Source organism: Procambarus clarkii, chromosome 43 (assembly GCF_040958095.1).
Source record: "Procambarus clarkii isolate CNS0578487 chromosome 43, FALCON_Pclarkii_2.0, whole genome shotgun sequence".
NCBI classification, from domain to species: Eukaryota; Metazoa; Arthropoda; class Malacostraca; order Decapoda; family Cambaridae; genus Procambarus; species Procambarus clarkii.
The window spans coordinates 34,279,410-34,300,357 of NC_091192.1; the positions used below are offsets into that span (position 1 = coordinate 34,279,410).

Genomic DNA, 20,948 nt, shown 5'->3' on the forward strand with positions numbered 1-20,948 from the left:
TAATGAAACATGAGCACAGGAGAATTTTTTTTTCCAATATGTCCTTAATTTCAAGTTTTTACGGGAATATTTTTGTAACCCGATATTTAAAATGGGAGGAACTGCAGTGTAAAATAAATAGATGAAAATCATCAATGTTGCGGATTATCACCTATAAAATTAAGTGTAAGTGATCTTATATACCTTAATAATCTAGAATAAATTGAATGAAGCTTGAATAATTAGAGATGATTCATCAAATTTAATGTTCTAACACTGATGGGTAATCACGTGTTCTGGTGTAGAGACCGCTTTCAAACCTAAGAGACTAGATATGCACGCAGTTGCTGTTGGAATATGAAAGATAAGAAATAGAAAACTAATTTGAAAATATTGTCTAAATCCAAGCATCAAATTTAAAATCTAAAGGAAAGTAAGAAAAAATATCCCCTCTAAAATAATATAAAAAATAAGAACAATTAATTGGTCTTATGCAGGCATAAACAAAACATCAAAGAGCCTATAAAGAGGACTCATCCAAGAATTAAACACTCAAGTTCCCATACCTAGGCTTCAATCCAAACACCTTTAGAAATAAGATCTCCAAACTCTTGCCAAGAAGCTGGAGCGATGATTAGCGATGTAAGCCTTGGTAGGGGCACTGGGATAGGCTGCTGTAGGAAGGGGTATGGGTGGGTGTTGGCTTACCTCCTACCTTGGGCTAGGCATCAGAACTATTGCTAATGGGCAAAATACAAGAATGTTGACTCATTCTCCAAATCTTCATAATAATCTACATAATAATTGCCTTTTCCTTAATTTCCTACCGATGGCAGAGTGATTAATTAACATGACAAATACAGCAATTCATAATTTATCCAATTCATTTACTTATGACTTGTCAATGTCATTTAAATTGACATTTTTTTTTTAAATTCCAGGTATCTATGACTACGTTCACTAATACCTGTATCCATAATATTAAGAATTCTAAAACCTGGTCACACTAAATGAACCCCTGATTGTCAAAACTCAGCTTTCCCAGTCAAGTCAATATTAAAGTTCAGATTATTATTTACAGTAGTTTCCATCAGTTACCTGTATACGATAAACATGCAGACTATCGCAACATGATCAAATTGAAGACTGCTGTGCAAGGTATTTTAGAATTTTATTCAAACTTCTGGATTATAAAATTGCCATGAAGATGTTTTACGTAAATTTCAGGTTAAATGATATATTAATGACATATTACATGCTAATTTGTCTTTATATCAACAATATGTCTTTAATGCATATTGGAATCATTGTATTTTACAGTAATATGCAATGAAATGTAACGGGGGGAGGATTAGTCTCTACTTCAAAAATAAATATTTAAGTTTTATGGGCATACACACACGTCAGCCTCTCCACCTTGTGCCAGACACTGAAGCACCGCAACACACTAAACCAGGGAAGCCACTTGGGGTAACACAATTAGTTTTACCTAACTCTTGTTCCATTCTGTTTAAGTTTTGGCTTCTACATTCAATGCTTTGGAATTTAGGCTTCATTCTACCCTGAGGTGGCTTCCCCAAAACATGTTTGGAACCTATGTTGGAAAAACTAGGACAAGTAGCAAGTGGGAGGGGAGAGGATGACGTAGGGAAACCAATGGGTTAATTACACACATACACTGCCTAGGTGATGCAGCCTAGCCCAAACGCAATGCTACAGAGAGGAATTGGGTATGAAATGGTGTAACTTTGTAGGAGAGTGCTGGGCATAGAATGGTACAGCTATGTAAGACAGGGTGAGAACAGACTAGGTCTGAAGGGATGAATTGAAGGGCAACATAAGGAGGATAAGACAGAAGGATGATGATAATGGAAATGAGAGACAAGTTACAGAAGAGTGTCAGGGAAGGTGAAAGTTATATGGAGTCAGACAAAGGTCTGCCTTTTAAAGTTACAAGCTAATTGGGAGGGGAAAGGAGTGGGTTATGAGAACAAAAGACAGAAACCTCAAAGGAAGTAGGATCAAGGCAGTAGTGTGTGGGGGGTTTGATTATGTAATTAGGTATCATTCAGTATTGGGAAAGATGAGGCACGGTGCGGTGGAAATATGAGTGGCATAACAAAAGTACCAAAACTAATTGAAATGGGATATTGTAGGGCTATGAGAGACTAACATTAATAGTACTTTTCAGATGGGAAGGAGTGTAGTGGACATAGTACATAGTACCCATAAATGTTTTGGAACAAGAGGAAGGGGAATTGAGAGTAGCCTTAGGAGTTAGCTTTCATCCTTAGCCATCTTTATCAGGAGAGGTAGGTGTAGGAGCAGGGGTTACAGTAGCCTGATGAGTAGCAGGATGGAGTAATGGGCTTGTGCGAGCATCGTGTAATCGGCGTCAATTGCATGCGAGTATCCAAAGTGAAAACTTAAATATGTACACTCATTTATTGCCTATTAAATTACCTTAAAATTTTAATGGGAAAAATCTGCTACCCTGATTTATAAAACGATGGTGATGAATTATTTGCTAAACACATGAACAGAACTGAAGATTTGCACTGTAAGCAACCAGTACACACAGACCAGCTATTCTGGACCAAGTATGTAAATAGTCAGACATTACACACTGCACAGCAGGACAACCACTCAAGGTGCTAGGGAGATGGATGGGCAGTGTGCACTAAACAGTCTGGCGCTTCCATCTCCTCTTCAAGTACAACTTTCCCTCTCTATTTTTGTCACCGAAGATTTGATAGAATAATTCAGTCACCCGCATGGATGGACGATGATAAAACACATCATCTATCCCAGAATTTCCAAGAATTTTGTTTTCTTTTGAGCAGTGTGGGTAGAGTTTATTAGGGTATCATCTAGAAATCACTTCAGCTATCCACCAATCACAAAAAACTATAAGTGAGTATAAGGCTTGTGAGTATTTTCCACAATGCTTAGTATTTACCTACTGGAAAAGTATTGAATTATGGTTCTTTTCTTTTTACAGCAATATAGACTGATTATGTGTGCACATTTCCATATTGTCTATTTTTATTTAAATTGAAAATAAATAAGGAATGTTGAAAAGTTTACGAGCAATATTGAAATGTTCACAATTACTAGTACTGTATATTCACAACCCGTTCTCGCACTTTCGTATAGTCAATATTGACTTACTAAGTACGTGCATATGTGACATACTAATTTATTGTGAATATTTTAATTTACCTTGAAAAGCTTCATAGAAAATACCGACCTTACCTAACCTTCTTAGCATGTTAAGATAAGCATCTTATTGTTTCGTAATTACAATTATTACTTAACCTATTATAGGTATAGGTTAAGTAATAATTGTAATTACGAAACAATAAGATGCTTATCTTAACATACTAAGAAGGTTAGGTAAGGACGGTGTTTTCTATGAAGCTTTTCAAGGTAAACTAAAATATTCACAATAAATTAGTATGTCACATATGCACTTATTTAAAAGTCAATATTGACTGTAAGAAAGTGCGAGAACGGGTTGATATTCAATGTCGTCACACAATCTATTATCAATACACTTTTTGATTTGCATTTATTCTCTAGAAAAAAAATTGCTAACGTTTTGCCACCAACTATATTAGTATAACCCCATACAAAAACCCAGAATATATGAATAGAATAAATACTTCGTGAATGACCGAGCAGGACTCTGGAGACGCCCGAGACGTTTACGGTCAGGTATGTGTCAAAGGATCAAAACATTAAAGTGTTACGTAATTAAGAAAGTTGAAGGACAGTCAGGTAATTACACCATCTAGTGAATTGGTAATAACACTCAAGAACCTTATGCTGTCTCATTTTGCTATTCTTCAGCCAACATATGCGGCACATGACTGACCTATTATGTTGCATCTTTGGTATACAACCATTTACGATGCTAATGTCTAATGTGAAACCCTTTTTGGACACTGGTTGATGTTTTATGTTTTTCTATTCAAATATGTAAGTTTTTTCTCACTCTGTTGTGACTTTTAACAATAAAAAAATCACACCTGTGGTAAGCCTCATGCAAGTGATTTACACTTAATCTTCACACTGGTATTTGGACACTTAAGTCATTGGTTGGAGTGCCATCACACTAATGGCTGGAGAGTTATCACATCATTGCCTAGGACAATAATGGTAGTGGTCATGCAGTCATCACTCTCATAGACAGTCAACACATTGTTGCCGAACTGTCAAGTCATAACTTACACTTGTTGGACCACAGGTTGAACAGCTTTTCACCAAATCTATGGATGCCAGTTCATAGAATTTATATATATGTGTTATTGTTTATGAGGATTTATAAGTGTTGCAACAGGAAAATCTCTATGCCACAAGCAAGACAATTAGAAGTCATTCCATCAGAAGTTGGACAATCATCACAACAGTGGTTAGGAAGTTGGACAGAAGTCTTTATATCAGTGGCTGGACAGTTAAGAGTGGATTATGATCCAGGCAAAGGGTGGATAGTTAAAGTTATCACATGAACAGTTAAAAAAGTTATATCTGTACATCAGACATTAGCTCAAAGTCATCAAACTAGATCACAAACAAGTCACAAGTGGCTGTTCAGCCAAGGTGTATCACTAATGGCAGAACAGTTAAGGTGCCACTACTTCCTGAACAACCTAAGTGACAAATGGATCAGCTGAGATGATGTTAGACAGATTTCTGACTTGGAGCTCGAGCACCCGACGTGTTGGCTCATTTTGTACCCAAACAGTGTGAGCGTAGCAATGTAACTAGTTCATGTCTTAAAAGGAAAAAGTTGGTGGGGTTTTAAGTATTTCATAGATGGATAACAATAAAAGACAGATGTATAATAGAGAAAATATAAATGAATAGGAAAGGGGAGTGAATAGAAGGTAGGTATTAGGCAGATTGGTGGTAGGCAGTTGGTAGGTTAACTGAGGAAAAAGGCATGTGTTTAAGTATGGTAAATGGATGGCTGGGAGGCCAAGATGGATGACAGGAAATAGACAGAAGAATGGTCGGCAGATATAAGAGACAAGCAGACAGTGCCCAGACAATTGTGGGAGAACATGACAAAGAGTGAAAATATGAAGCCAACAAGAAAGATGTAGGTAAGATATGATTTTAAGGCAAGGAAGATGTAAAGTAGGCAAGGAAGGTGAGGATCAGTAAGGAATGTGGGCAGCTAGTGGTGAGGGAGACATTGGATAGGAGGCAGCCGCATAATGCGTAGCAGTGGTAGTTGTGCCATTAGTGCCACGTTGATGAGACTGGACGCTGTTTGGAGGGCGGGGCGGGTTGAGGGGGAGGGTGGCGCTTACAACACGTCACAAGTCCACACCAGGATCACACTAGGCCACCAGTAGGCCACACATTAGCCTGAACCTACCCAGCCGCTTACCAAACTGAGGCCAATCCGGTGTATGGCCTGCGGGATGCGCTGGAATAGAGGCAAAGCAAACATTGTTAGAGAGGTCAGCTCAGTGTGCACTTTACACCTTATACCCCTGAGAGGGGGAAAAATACATATTGAATATTAGGGGTATATCTTCACACACATTACAGATTTTTTAATATTATATATATATATATATATATATAATAAATTACAAGTACTGTGCAGTATTTCTGACTGCTTAAATATAATCACTTAATTCTACAATGGATAGGAAGTAAAAACAAAACAGCTTAAAATGTAAAAGACATACAAATACAAGATAAATTATCGGAAAATTTGTTATTCAATACATGCTAATGATGGTATGAGATGGTAATTATTCACATTTGTTAATACTAAGGCTATGCCTCTGCCACTGTCCATATGCCACTCTTGCCCTTATTAGTCAGTCTTCACCTTGAACACACACCAACTTGTTCAAATTGATGTTCACACAGTGGCAGAGGGCACCCTCCCTCGCTGATCCTTTATCAGTATAATATGCATATGATGCATACATTTTGTCCAGTGCATAGTATTCATTTAAATAACTGACTCTTGCCAGTGTTTCCAGGTTTGGAATTCAAATGCAAAAGTTCACACCACTTTTGAGGTGTCTTTCCTGTGAGAGTGTGGTGTCTAATTGTCAGAAAAGAGGTGTCTGTATGCTCCTTTTCATAGGTATATGCATGCACATTCACGCAAATGTACATACTTACTCACATGTGTGCATACACACACAAATAAACTCTGAAGTCTATCGACACAGGTGTAAAATGATGCATAGTTAGTGATACCTGGTTGATGGGGTTCTGGGAGTTCTTCTACTCTCCAAGCCCGGCCCGAGGCCAGGCTTGACGTGTGAGAGCTTGGTCCAACAGTCTGTTGCTTAGAGCGGTGTCCCATATCAATCTTCTAGCATTACCACAAGAGTATTAATTTAAAGGAAAATACCCACTACCAGGAAAGTGTATTTCACTATTATCTTTGCGATATTCAAAGTGACAAACAACGGTGTAGCCAGATTCCAGTGCACAGGGCATTATTTACTAGATGGCATCTAAGCAAGTTCACTGACGGATCTTCAGAAGGCATTTGATACAGTTTCACATAAAAGATTGCTTTATAAGCTGAAGCACATTGGAGAGGTGATGGACAAATGCCTAGTATGTACACGTAACTTTCTTATTGATCACCAGGCGTGAATGGTAATCAAGGGCTGTAAATCAAACAGGAAGGGTCTTAACAACAGAATTCCACAGGGCTCAGTTCTGAACCTCATTATGTTTACTATTTATGTCAATATTCTGCCTAAATGGATTCAAAGCCATATGGACATGTTTGCAGATGTTGCTAAGCTCCAGCGTTGTATTACAGACCTCACTGATTGCCTCACCTTTGAAAGCAATCTCAACTCGGGAATTGCAGTTCAAAATAATTAATGAATTTTGATACAAACAAATGCCAGTAGTGGAGTTGAAGATAGCGGGAGCGAGGCCCAGCTCAACACAGTACACGTGTACATGTGCCTGCTGCAGCAGACAAGATAGCGGGAGCGAGGCCCAGCTCAACACAGTACACGTGTACATGTGCCTGCTGCAGCAGACAAGATAGCGGGAGCGAGGCCCAGCTCAACACAGTACACGTGTACATGTGCCTGCTGCAGCAGACCTCTCCAGTGCTCTTCCAAGGAGAGAGATACAAGTCATATGTAATGCTAGAGCAAATTTCATGTAAAGAACAAAATTCAGAGAATACAAGTGACAAAAAAGTCCATGGAGACACAAGATGAAATGTGTGAAGACTTGGACTGTTTCAATGGGTGTTTCTAGAGGGTGAAGAACTACAAGCAACTGAAACACTGTGTATCTAAAACACAACATTGTGTACCTAGCCGTGTCCCGAGGTGATGCGCAGAAGTTGCTACTGGAGTCGAGTAGGACCAAGATGCTAGAACCAGATGGAGCATTACTCAGCTTCCCATTACAGGAAATTTGCTAACAGATTGACTAACACCCGGAAGATCTCAAAGATCGCAATTTATATGAAACGTAATGGGAAAATTCCATAAAATTATAAACCAGTCGAGTTGAGTAGTGTTGTAGCAAAAGGAATGGTAAGGTGATTAAAATGAAATGGGTGACGTTTCTTGTAAGACATGATGTCACAAACAGGTAGTTTGGTTTCTAGGATGGAAGGTATTGTGTGTCCAATTTGCTGAGGTTCTATGACAAGGTCACTAAAATATTGCAATAGAGAACTGGTTGGGCAGGCTGAATGTATCTGAACCTTTAAAATTTTTTATACCAACCCTCACGAGAGATTGTTTTGGAAACTGGAGCATGTTGAAGGAATAACATGCTGATTACAAGTACAGTATGGATCACTATCTTCCTTAGATAAACAGGATATGAGCAGCATACAGGGGACACGAGGCAAGCTGTAGGGATATCATAAGATGGATTCCACAATCATTAATTTTAGAACCCATAATGTTACTTCTCCATGTCTTGATCAATGTACAGGAATACCGAGCTATATGAACAAGTTTGTAGAAAATACTAAGATCCTGGATGGCATAAAAGGCCAAAATGATTACCTCTCCCTCCAAAGTAATTTCAACATAATAGACAATATATGGTTAATGAAATTTAAAGTTGCCATATGCCATGTTATGGAGTTTGGGATAGGCATGGCAAAACCATGCTTAGTATAGATATAACTTACGGGAAACTTTCTCAAGCAATCAGTCAAGGACAGAGATTTAGGGGTTTGGGGGGGGGGTAATCCTTCATGGGATAGTGTAACCAGAGGGGCACATCAAAAGTATCATCTGAGAGGCCTATGCCATGCTTAGCAACTTCCAGATTGTATTCAAGTTTATGGATGGAGAATTATTTATGCAACTATTCATGAATTGCAAGGTCTGAATTAGAATGCTACGTGTATATATATATATATATATATATATATATATATATATATATATATATATATATATATATATATATATATATATATATATATATTTATATATATATATATATATATATATATATATATATATATATATATATATATATATATATATATATATATACACCTGCAGCTATTGTTTGATACTTTATTTTCTAAAACATGTCTTTGAGTTAAAAAAAAACAGCGTTGAATATAATGAAATGCCATTTTCTGGGTGAGACCCGGAGGCTCCCCGGACCTATCCTGGCTGATATTGATATATTAGACTTTGGCCTCAGTCAATGTGCATGGAGTTCTAGGCCTACCGGGGATCACGAGCCAGAACATGGTCCCCTCAGAGAGGCACGAGGAGCAATGGCCTATAGAAACCCCCGTGTGGTTGGAAGCATTCTATGTCTGCCATCGACCGGATCAGGCACCCAGAAAGGTAAGCGCCCCAAAACAAACCCCTATTCTGCTTAACATTGCTACTGAAAGCCAAACTAGTGGACAGAACTCCCCAAATGAAAATGAGCAAATGAGCTTGACATCACCATGTCGCCGTGCTGCTGTCTGCGCAACCCCCCTTCCCGGGAAGGGGAAGGGGGGAGCCCTAGACCCTCACGCCGGCTACCCACACCCCAGATCTGAGGCTGAATGTCAAAACACGCGAAAAAAACGCCGACTGGAGGGAGGGAGGGAGGATTGCCGGGGGAGCCTCCGGGTCTCACCCAGAAAATGGCGTTTCATTACATTCAATGCTGGTTTTCTGGGGGGTGGGGGGCCCTGCAGCTCCCTGGAGCTACTTACCAAAAGACAAAATAAAACAATAGAGACTTACCTGGGCGGCAGTTGGCTCTCGCTCCTCAACTCGAAGTCGAGACAATTGACTGCAACCGCCGACCCAATGGGACACAGGCCTGACAGGGCCCAGGGACATAAACAAGGTAGCGAGCGGCCATGACCCTGTTTGACCTCCAAAAACCCTGTGCCCGAATGTCACCCCAAGACATATTACCGACGACGGCAGCCAACGCAGCAAACTTACGAACGTCGTGGGCACGAGGACAAACCCCAAGCTGGCTGGACCGAATAACCCAGTGGACGACCTGAGAGACCCGAGCCCTGGAACAGGAAAGAAGAGAAACCGGAACAACCCAAAGCATGTCCTTGGCCACCAAAGCCATGGCGCTCAGATAACGGCGGAAAGCCGGAACCAGTCACAATACATGATGCACCCCCGGCAAGCATCAACAACCCAAGGACCCCTCCGGAAAGCAGCAGACTCTTTCTTCACCAGAAAAGGAAGAGATGGCTGCAAACGAATAAACCTACCACCAGGACCAAAAGAGCAGAAACCCCTGTGCCGGAGGAGAGCATGAAGCTTCCTGACCCGACCCCCGGAGGCCAATGTCAACAGGAAAAGAGCTTTAGGAAAGCAATCCTGAACCGAAGGGGCCACCACAAACCGAGAAGAGGGAAAGGAGAGCACCCGGTCCAACGACCAGGACGGCTCAGGCGGTGCATGAGCAGGCCAGAGGTGAAACAAGGCACGACACAGCATGCGGAATGGAGCAGAAGTAACATCACTACTGAGCGCAACCTGCAGTGGCGTTGCACAATACGAGGCGACAGTATTCTGCTTAAGATGGCGGTCCTGGAACAATCACGAATGGAAGGACGATACAACTCTCTCCGAGACCGAAGAACACCTATGCAGTGATAAGAAATAATGGAAGGACCACCAGGAAACTTCATACTGCCGCCGAGTCGAAGCACGCAGGTGGGATACCATCAACGAAGCTACCTGCGCACCATACAAGTGATGATAGACCAGAGTCAGAAAGCCTAGACGCGAAGATTCGATGAAAAGAGCGAACCAGCCACGTACTGAGCCGGATTAATCTGCTGAAAGAGGCAGAGTCGCAGGGAGACCCTCGTGTTCGGACACCGAACAAGCAGTGCCTAAAACCATGGCTGGGCCGGCCATCAAGGGGGCCAGAAGGACAACTCTCCCCTCCTAAGTCTCCAAGCGAGCTAGGACCTGGAGCAACAGCTGAACCGGGGGAAGATTTTGATTGTTGCCGCCTGAGGCAGCTAGTTTATTGTGCACCCCGTACCGGAGGAAGAGGTATAGGTAATCCCACCTCGCCCAGTCCTGCCTGAAGGCATCGATCCCGACGGTCTTGCAGTTGGGGAAGGGCACCACATATAACGGGAGACTCCGCGACCACACCGACGCCAAGAGGTCCACTTCCGGAGGCCCGTACATCCAGCAGAGCCAACTGAATGAGTCGGCGTCTACCATGCATTCCATGGACAGGGGGGAATGAACTGGGACAAGCCGTCCACCAGGACACTGGACACCCCCCCGAACATGAACGGCCAGGAGAACTCAACAGACGAGTCACCCGAAGCAGCCAGCCTCAAAGATCCAGGGACCACATGGAACCCCCGTGGTTCAGGCAATAAACCACCGGGGAGCAGTCTGAATGGAGCCGGATCGTCGGTCTGCGAGCAACCCGAACCCTCCGAAGCGACATCCACATAGCCGTGAACTCTCATACCATGCTGTGAGACTGACGGAAAGACGGACCCCACTGTCCCTGGCCGGCCTGGTGAGAACCGGTCACAAAGCCCCAGCCAAGAAACGACACGTCTGTGAACACATCTAGCGAGAGCTCGGGGAGGTGCCAAGGAACTGAACCCCGAAAAACCGGAAGAGGAAGCTAACGACGCAAGGCTGGCAGAGGCTGAACCCAACGATCGTGAGAGAGGCAGAAGGGACGTCCCTGAAGGAGCCAGAACAGCAGATGAAGCCAATCCCGACCCGGAGAGTAAACAATCATGGCAAAGTTCAGGCTCCTGCACAAACTCTCGAGCAGCCATCTCGAGACCCGGGAGCCCCCCCCAGAAACAGACGACGATGGGACCACAGCCAAAGCAGAGCCTTTGGAGGGAGAGACTAGGAAGCGGTTCGAGTGTCCCACACAAGACCAAACCTGAGAGGGAACCAGATTGGACTTCCTCCAGTTCACCAAGAACCTGAACCTGGCGAGCTGGGAAGGAACCAAATCCCTGGCGAGCAGGCACGAGGACAGGCTGGGAGCCCACACCAGCCAGTCGTCGAGGTAGTCCAGAACCCGAACACCTAAAAGAAGCAGACGGGCCACCATGACCTGGGTAAGACGTGTGAAAATGCAAGGTGCCAGATTCAAGCTGAACGGAAGGCAACAAAAGCGGTAACCCTGACGAACCACAACAAAACTAAGCCAGTCCCTGAACCCTAGATGAATCGGGACGTGCCAATAAGCGTCCTTGAGGTCCAGTGACACTCGACTGTTGCCAATCACATCAGCCGAAGAACTGGGGTGTGGGGTGGCTGGCACGAGGGTCTGGGGTTCCCCCTTCCATGGTTGGATGAGAGGGGGAGGTGCGCAGACAGCAGCGGGTGACGTCATGCTCGTTTGCTCCTTTTCCTTTGGGGAGCTCTGTCCACTAATTCGGCTTTCAGTAGCAATGTTAACCAGAATAGGGCTTTGTTTTGGGGCGCTTATCTTTCTGGGTGCCTGACCCTTGTCGATGGCAGACATAGAACGTTTCTAACCACAGGGGGGGTTTCTATAGGCTATTGCTCCTCGTGCCTCTTTGAAGGGGAGGGGGGCCAGGTTCTGGCTCATGGTCCCCGGTGGGTATAGAACTCCATGCACATTGACTGATGCCAAAGTCTAATATATCCATATCAGCCTGGATAGCTCCGAGGAGCTGCAGGGGGCTCCCCACAGAAAGGTATTTAACAACATATTCTTAAGTGACTTTTGAAAGCTAAATGTGAATTATGAGGAAAGTTTGCAGGCTCTAAACATGCCAAAATTTGAAGACATGAAAAACCAAAGCCGTTAATGTCAAAACTGTTAACCTTTAAAGTACAGCTGGAAAAGATCAAGTCAAATGGGAGGACCTTCGACATGCTGCAGACTTACTGTCCTCGTCGAGGCCACTAGTGTTAGTGGCTCTCAGGTAGAGAGGTCAGTGGTAACTAACACACAAAATAAATATAGGAATCAACAAGATTAATAAGATGGATTTCTTGACACAACATCGAGAGTGTAAAGGGCACTGTTACAAGCTTCGGATACACAAATCAAAAACATACAAACCTGTGCTTTTGCTAACAGAGTGGTCAACAAGGATTATAACTTTAATGAGAGGGTAGTGCACACCAACACCATTGAATGGTGTTGGTGTGCACTTTATAAACTTGTATGATTAACAGTATTAGGAAGATGGTATATCATGAGTTTAACTACCTTTTCTCTGTAACTATGATTAGGTAGTTAAGCACATACACACAGTACAACAGTGGTCAGTACAACAAAGACAAAAAGCTATTGATCAAGGTAGTGTTCAGGAACGAGGCCGTCAAAGATGACATTCTAGTAAAGAAGAGCAAACTGAAAAATGGAAGGAATTAAAGAGAGGTATACCTTCAGAGGGACATGACCAGGGACGAGATAATAAGGGCAGCAGATGCAAGGAAAAGGCACAAGGAGAGGGAAGGGAGCCAGGGAACCTCACCTCTAACTCAGCAATCCCAGCAGGGAGTGGGGAACCCCAAGCCACCAATTCAGGAACACCAGAGGGGATTGCAACACCCCAACCCACTACCCAATAGGGGCCTCCCTCACCCCCAACACAAATCCTTCCTTGCCACTACACAATGCCCATCATACCACCCAAATCCTTCCTACCCCCTTACCCCGAGTATCCCCTGCCTTCCCATCCACTGGTCTTCTTCCTGCCCCAGGCAGGCCCAGGCAAGACCTAAGCCCACCATCCCCCACCCCACCTCCCCCCAAACCCCTGTTAACTACACCACAGGAGGGCGTGCCCTCACCCCGAGAAATCCATGAACCCCCAACCCCAAGCACTCCCTGTCCCCCCCACCCCCCAGGACTTCTTCCTGTCTCAAGCAGGCCCGGGCAAAACCTAAACCCCCCCCCCACCTCCCCCTGAACCCCTGGTAACTACCCCACAGGAGGATGAGCCTATCCAAGCAGCAATGCCCATGGAACAACTTCCTACACTTGTGGGGAGGGGAGGTGAAAATGGATATAGGAAAGTGAGCTTGAAGGTAATGTACTCAAACATTGATGGGATTACCAATAAAGCAAGTGAACTGGCAGAAAGGGCACAGGAAGAAAACCCAGATGTAATAATACTCACTAAAACAAAATTTGTCAGAAGTCATAACAGATGCTGTTTCCAAAAGGAAACCTATATAATAAGGAAACAGAGGGAAGGGAGAGGAGGTGGAGGAGTGGCCCTGCTGATAAGGAAGGACTGGAGTTTTAATGAGATGGAAATTCCGGGCTGTGAAGGATTCAGAGATTACATAGCAGGAACTATGACAATGGGTGGACCTAAGAGATTAGTGACAGTCATTTACAACCCTCTACTAAATGACAGAAGACCCAGACAGGAGTATGATAGGAACAACATGGCAACCAATAATATAATAGAGAGAGCAGCTTCAGTTGCCTGCAGGAATGGATCCAGACTCATGGGCGATTTCAACCATGGAAAGATAACCTGGAAAAATGGGGACCCACATGGAGGTAACGATACATGGAGAGCTAAACTCTAGGAAGTTGCAAAAAAGAACGTTCTGCGCCAACATGTCAGGGAACCCACAAGAATGAGAGGAAATGGCGAACCAGCTAGACTCGTCCTGATATTCACCTTGAATGAGTAAAAAATTAGGGAAGCCAAATTTGAAGCCCCCCATAGGAATGAGTGACCACAGTGTATTGACATTTGAATATCTGGTGGAGGTAGGGATAATCTTTCCAAGGATGGGATCGGAGGGGAAATGACTAAATTACCGAAGAGAAAAATATGACGAGGTGAGAAACTTTCTCAGGGGGAAATTCCATGGGAAACAGAACTCAAGAGAGAAGATTACACTGAGAGAAGATGAACTGGATTGTTCAGGATATGATGGACTATGTTACCCAGAAGTGCCAGGAAGCTGCAAACAGGTTTATCCCGGTCCAAAAGGAGAAAAACGAAAAACAACAGAAGAAGCCATGGTTCAACCAGGAATGTAAGGTAGCAGAGTAATTGAGTAAAAGAACATAGAGAAACTAGAGTAATAACAGAACACCGGAGAGTAGGGAGAGATACCAAAGGGCAAGAAATGAGTACCTCAGAGTGAGGAGAAAAACAGAGACAGTATGAAAATGACATCGTGAGTAAAGCTAAGACTCTACCAAAACTGCTCCACAGTCACATCAGGAGGAAAACAGCAGTGATAGAACAAGTGATGAAACTGAGAAAAGGGGAGAACAGATACAGAGAATGACAAAGAGGTGTGTGAAGAACTCAACAAGAGATTCCAGGAGGTCTTCACAAAAGAACAAGGAAAAGCCCCTGCACTTAATGACGAGGAAGCAAACCAAGCAACCTTGGAGGAATTTGACCTCACCAATGATGAGGTCAAAAGGAGTCTGTTGGAGCTGGATGTGACAAAGGCTGTTGAGCCTTTCAGAATTTCACCGTGGATACTAATGGAAGGTGCAGAGGCACTAAGTGTGCCACTCTCTATGGTGTATAACAGGTCACTAGAAACAGGAGACCTACCGGAAAGCTGGAAGACAGCTAATGTAGTCCCAATATACAAAAAGGGTGATAGGCAAGAGGCACTGAACTACAGGCCAGTTTCCCTAACTTGTATACCATGCAAGGTGATGGAGAAGATCGTGAGGAAAAGGCTCGTAGAGCATTTGGAGGGAAATAGCTTTGTAACACACCACCAGCATGGGTTCAGAGAGGGCAAATCGTGTCTCACAGGTTTAATACAATTCTATGACCAAGCAACAAAAAAATAGGCAAGAAAGAGAAGGGTGGGCAGACTGCATTTTCTTGGACTGTCAGAAAGCTTTTGACACAGTACCCCATAAAAGGCTGTTACAAAGGTTGGAACAACAGGCAGGAGTAAAAGGTAAGGTGCTCCAGTGGATAAGGGAGTATGTAAGCAACAGGAAACAGCGAGTAACTGTGAGGGGGGGGGGAGGTGGGGGACATCAGAGTAGCGAGATGTCACCAGCGGAGTCCCACAGGGCTCAGTGCTTGGACCCATCCTGTTTCTAATATATGCAAACGATCTTCCAGAGGGTATAGACTCGTTTCTCTCAATGTTTGCTGATGATGCAAAAGTTATGAGAAGAATCAAGACAGATGAAGATAGACAGAGACTACAGGGCGACCTGGACAAACTGGAAGAATGATCTAGAAAATGGATACTAAAGTTCAACTCAGGAAAGTGTAAAGTAATTAAATCAGGCGAAGGGAGCAGGAGGCTGAACACAAGGTACCATCTAGGAGGTGAAATTCTGCAAGAGTCAAATAGAGAGAAAGATCTGGGGATTGACATCACACCAAACCTGTCCCCAGAGGCCCACATCAAAAGGATATCATCAGCGGCATATGATAGGTTGGCCAACATAAGAACTGCCTTTAGAAAATTGTGTAAGGAATCGTTCAGGACCCTATATACCACCTATGTCAGACCAATCCTGGAATATGCAGCTCCAGCCTGGAGTCCATACCTAGTTAAACACAGGACAAAGTTAGAGAAAATTCAGCAGTATGCTACCAGAATCGTCCCGAAACTGAGAGGTATGAGCTACGAGGAAAGGCTAAAGGAGCTGAACCTCACGTCCCTGGAAAACAGAAGAGTAAGGGGAGACATGATAACCACCTACAAAATTCTCAGGGGAATTGACAGGGTGGACAAAGACAAACTCTTTAGCACGAGCGGGACACGAACAAGGGGACACAGGTGGAAACTTAGTACCCAAATGAGCCACAGAGACATTAGAAAGATTTTTTCAATGTCAGAGTAGTTAACAAATGGAATGCACCAAGAAGTGATGTGGTGGAGGCTGACTCCATACACAGTTTCAAATGAAAATATGATAGAGCCCAGTAGGCTCAAGAACCTGTACATCAGTTGATTGGCAGTTGAGAGGCGGGACCAAAGAGCCATAGCTCAACCCCCGCAAGCACAACTAGGTAAGTATACACACACACACACAAACGGTGCCGAACAGATGGAAGAAGTACTGAGGAATGCTAGAAAATTGCAAAGTGATGAAGATGGGAAAGTATGGTCGTTAAGATGATATCTTTCAAGAGAAGACAGAGAGAAACTGAAACTGACCCTTGTAGAGGCAAAACGTCTAAATGAGAGCCGGAATGAAGAAAAAATCTATTTTTTTTTTCTACACAATGATAGGGGTAGGCAGACCAGTAAAATGGTACAAAAATGCAAACCAACAAAATCACTAGAGAAAGGGTTAGTGAAGAATAAGGAGAGAGGGGTAACATGTTTCTGATAATTGTATACACCAATGCAGATAGAGTGAGATCAAAGATACTGGAGTTAAGTGATGTAATGCAGCTGCAGACACCAGACATTGTTGCACTCACGGAAACGAAATTTGTAGATGATATTTTAAATAAGCTCATATTCCCAAGGGGCTACTCAGTTTGGAGACGGGACAGAACAATTATGAAAGGCGGTGGCGTTACTGTGCTGGTGAAAGAACACTTAAAGGTAAACAAAATAATGACTGCCAATCCACGAGAAGTTGACATAATAGCACTGGAGATCTGCACTCAGGATGATAAGCTAACGATCATAAATGCATATAGTCCACCACCAAGCAACACATGGACAAAGGACGAGCTATATAATAAACGAGAGGGTCTTATAACAATAATGATAGATTATAGCGAAAGCGGGTAAAGATAGATCACGACTGTTGGTAGTCGGCGACTTGAACTTGAAATCAATAGACTGGGAAGCATATGAAGCTGGAACATAGGACTTTTGGACCTGTAGATTCGTAGATCTCATTCTGGAAACATTCATGTATCAACATGTTAAACAAGCTACGAGGATGAGGGAAGGGGACGTTTCCTCCATGCTGGATTTGATATTTACCAGGAAAGAGGAAGAGATACAGTATTGGACATTCAGTACCTTCCTCCCTTGGGTAAAAGTGACCATGTCTTTTTGGGAATAAAGTTTGCAGTGCGTTATAATCTGGAAGAAAATAAGAAGGTTGAAGCAGTTGAAAAACCTGACTTCAGGAGAGGACATCAAAAGGAACCTCTGAAAATTATTTAATGAGTATAATTGGATAGATTTGTTGCTGGCAAGGAAGTAAATGTCAAATTATGTCAAATTTTGTGAAATATATGATAAAGGCACAAAAAGATTTATACCAAAGCAGAGATGCAGAACCAGGAAACAGGATTGGTTCAACAGGAATAGCGAGAGGGCCAGAGACCAAAAGACACAAAAATGGAATCAATACAGGAAGAGGCCAAACCCCCAAACATACCAGCGATACAAAGATGCGAGAAACAACTACACGGCAGTGAGGAGAGAGGCAGAATTTTTTTTTGAAAAAGGGATAGCGGACAAATGTAAAACAGAACCAGGCCTATTCTATAAATTCATAAACAACAAATTACAGGTAAAGGATAATATTCAGAGGTAGAAAATGGGAAACAGATTCACGGACAATGAAAATGAAATGTGTGAAACATTAAACGAAAAGTTCCAAAGTGTGTTCGTACAAAATTAAATCTTCATAGAGCCAGACACAATAAGAATTCCAGAGAACAACATAGAGCACATAGAGGTGTCTAGAGATGAAGTGGAAAAAAATGCTCAAGGAATTAAGTAAGAACAAAGCAGTTGGTCCAGATGGAGTTTCACCATGGGTTCTGAGACGTGTGCACCTGAGCTCAGCATTTCACTTCAATTGATTTTTCAGGCATCCCTGTGTACAGGAGTAGTAGCACATGTGTGGAGGCTAACATAGTTCCAATCTACAAAAGTGGCAGCAGGGAAGACCCCCCCCCCCCGATAATTACAGACCTGTATCATTGACAAGTAAAATAGAAAAAAAAATATTGGAAAAATAATTAAAAGTAAATGGATTAGAACACCTGGAGAAAAATGATATAATATCAGACAGACAGTATGATTTTTGATCTGGAAGATCCTGTGTATCAAATTTACTCAGTTTCTATGATCGAGTCAGAGATTTTACAGGAAACAGATGGTTGGGTTGACTTCATCTATCTGGACCTAAAAAAGCTTTCAACAGAATTCCGCATAAGAAATTATTCTGGAAACTGGAACATGTGTGAGGGGTAACAGGTAAGCTTCTAGCATGGCTGAAAAATTTTCCGATAGAAAAATGAGGGCAGTAATAAGAGGCAATGTAACAGATTGAAGAAATGTCACATATGGAGTACCACAGGGTTCATTTCTTGCACCAGTAATGTTCATCATCAACATAAACCATCTACCAGAAGGAATACAGACTTATACGAACATGTTTGCGGATGATGCTAAGATACTGGGGAAGATAGGAGATGCAGAGGATTGTAATGCCCTTCAAACTGATCTAGATAAAATAAGTGCTTGGAGCATCAAGTGGCAAATGGAATTCAAGGTGAATAAATGCCATGTTATAGAATGTGGAATCGCAGAAAAAAGACCACACCCAACTTACAAATGATGTGGAACGGAATTACAGAACTCAAAAAAAGAACGAGACCTGGGGGTGGTTCTGGATAGTCAGCTGTCGCCAGAGGAACACACAAAGAACTTTATGAAAGGAGCATATGCGTCGCTTTCCAACTTCAGACTTGCTTTTAATTATATGGGTGGTAAAATACTAAAGAAACTGTTCATGACATTTGTGAGACCAAAACTGGAATATGCAGCAGTTGAATGGTGCCTAAATCTGAAGAAGCACACAAATAATCTGGAAAAGGTGCAATGGCATGCTACAAAATGGCTTCTGAAACTGCAAAACAAGAGTTATGATGAGAGACTAGAGGCGATAAACATGCCAAAAACTAGAAGATAGAAGAAAAAGAGGTGATATGATTACCACTTATAAAATACTAACAGGAATGAACCAAACTAACAAAGAGGAACTCCTGAAACCAGCAACTTCACAAACAAGAAGACAGATTCAAGCTAAGGAAACAAACGTGCCGAAAAAATATTAGAAAGTTTTCTTTTGCAAACAGAGTGGTAGACGGTTGGAACCAGCTAAGTGAAAGGATGGTGGAGGCCAAAACCATCAGTAGTTTCAAAGCGGTATACGACAAAGAGTACTGGGAAAACGGGACACCACGAGCGTAGCTTTCATCCTGCAACTACACTTAGGTAATTACATTAAAGACCTACACTCATCGACACTTTGGGGATTACAACACATCCAATTCAAACACCATCCACTCCCATTCAGGCACTTCCCCTGCAAGATGCCCAACCACTTGGGCTGGACGATAGAGCATCGGTCTCGCTTCATTCAGACTGGCATTCAATCCCATACCGTCCAAGTTGGTTGGGCACCATCCCGTCGCTCCGTCCCATCCCAAATCCTTATCCTGACCTCTTCCAAGTACTATATAGTCTTAATGGCATGGTACTTTTCCCCCTGATAATTCCCTCCCCACCACCCACCCCCACCACTCACTACCCTTCCCCCGCCCCCCCCCTACACACACATTCATCTAACCTATTATTCTTTCATTTATATACACAATCAAACATGAAAAGCCCCTCATCTACACACACAAGTCTGCATCCACTGACGTAAGATTATACAGTACTATAAATGAATATTACGATATGTTAAACAATAATTAACTAAATATCATTTGCAACTCTCTCTCTTTTCAATACACATTAGTATAAATATACTACACTTGTTTATACTGGCAAAACTTTTTAAAGCATGGGTGATATAACTGCCAAAGCATTCATTCAACAGTGATGAATACACTGTAAGAGTAAAGATTTTACACTATTGCACAACTGTGATAAAATACGCCTCTTGAGTAGGAACCTGCATTTGTCTATCCTCTTGTTGACTAAGAGACTAGACGTGACTCAAAGTAAAGGCGACCTCATGCCAAATTAGTGTAGTTAAATATTATTAAATGTTTACCGATATTTATAAAATCCTTGTTGACACCTAGATTTTTTTTATATTATAAACATACTGCATGTTTATACCACTATGTGGGAAATTGGTACAATGCCCAATATCTATAGACCAGTACCAAGGTGCCTGAACACTCTGCATACACTAAAACTCAGGATGTCTCCAATATTTTATCTTCTTCTTCTTCGTGGTATTGCATGCATAGTCTCCATTCCGGTGTGATTTTATAGATTGTCTTTTCATTCTGTTCATACCTTAACATTTGTAATTAACCAACAAACTATTTTTTAGTACATTAAGAATATCAATGACTGTAAATGTCCGGAGACTGGCAATTTTACCCATCTTGTGCTCCAAGGAGAACAGGATTTTGAAATTACAGTAAGAAGCAAAAGAAGGCAAAATGAGTGGATGTTGTGGATCTCTGAGAAGGTGAATTAACCATCATTACTTCTCATACAAGAGGGCGATATATAGCGTATGTAAATGATGTGTAATGCTATGCCCAATTAAATTTTGAATTCAGGGAT

General features: G+C 42.5%; 1 protein-coding gene across 4 annotated transcripts in view; it reads right to left on the reverse strand.

Moving 5' to 3' along the window:
- pHCl-1 (pH-sensitive chloride channel 1) overlaps nucleotides 1–20,948 on the reverse strand; it is a 545,535-nt gene that overhangs the window by 35,192 nt on the left and 489,395 nt on the right. For 2 of the 4 annotated variants that reach the window (XM_069300230.1, XM_069300228.1), the window contains exon 10: nucleotides 5,378–5,416. In XM_069300230.1, coding sequence (XP_069156331.1) covers nucleotides 5,378–5,416 — 39 coding nt within the window. Of the gene's footprint in view, nucleotides 1–5,365; nucleotides 5,417–20,948 lie in introns of all 4 variants that reach the window. The other 2 variants (XM_069300229.1, XM_069300227.1) reach the window with 1 other exon arrangement.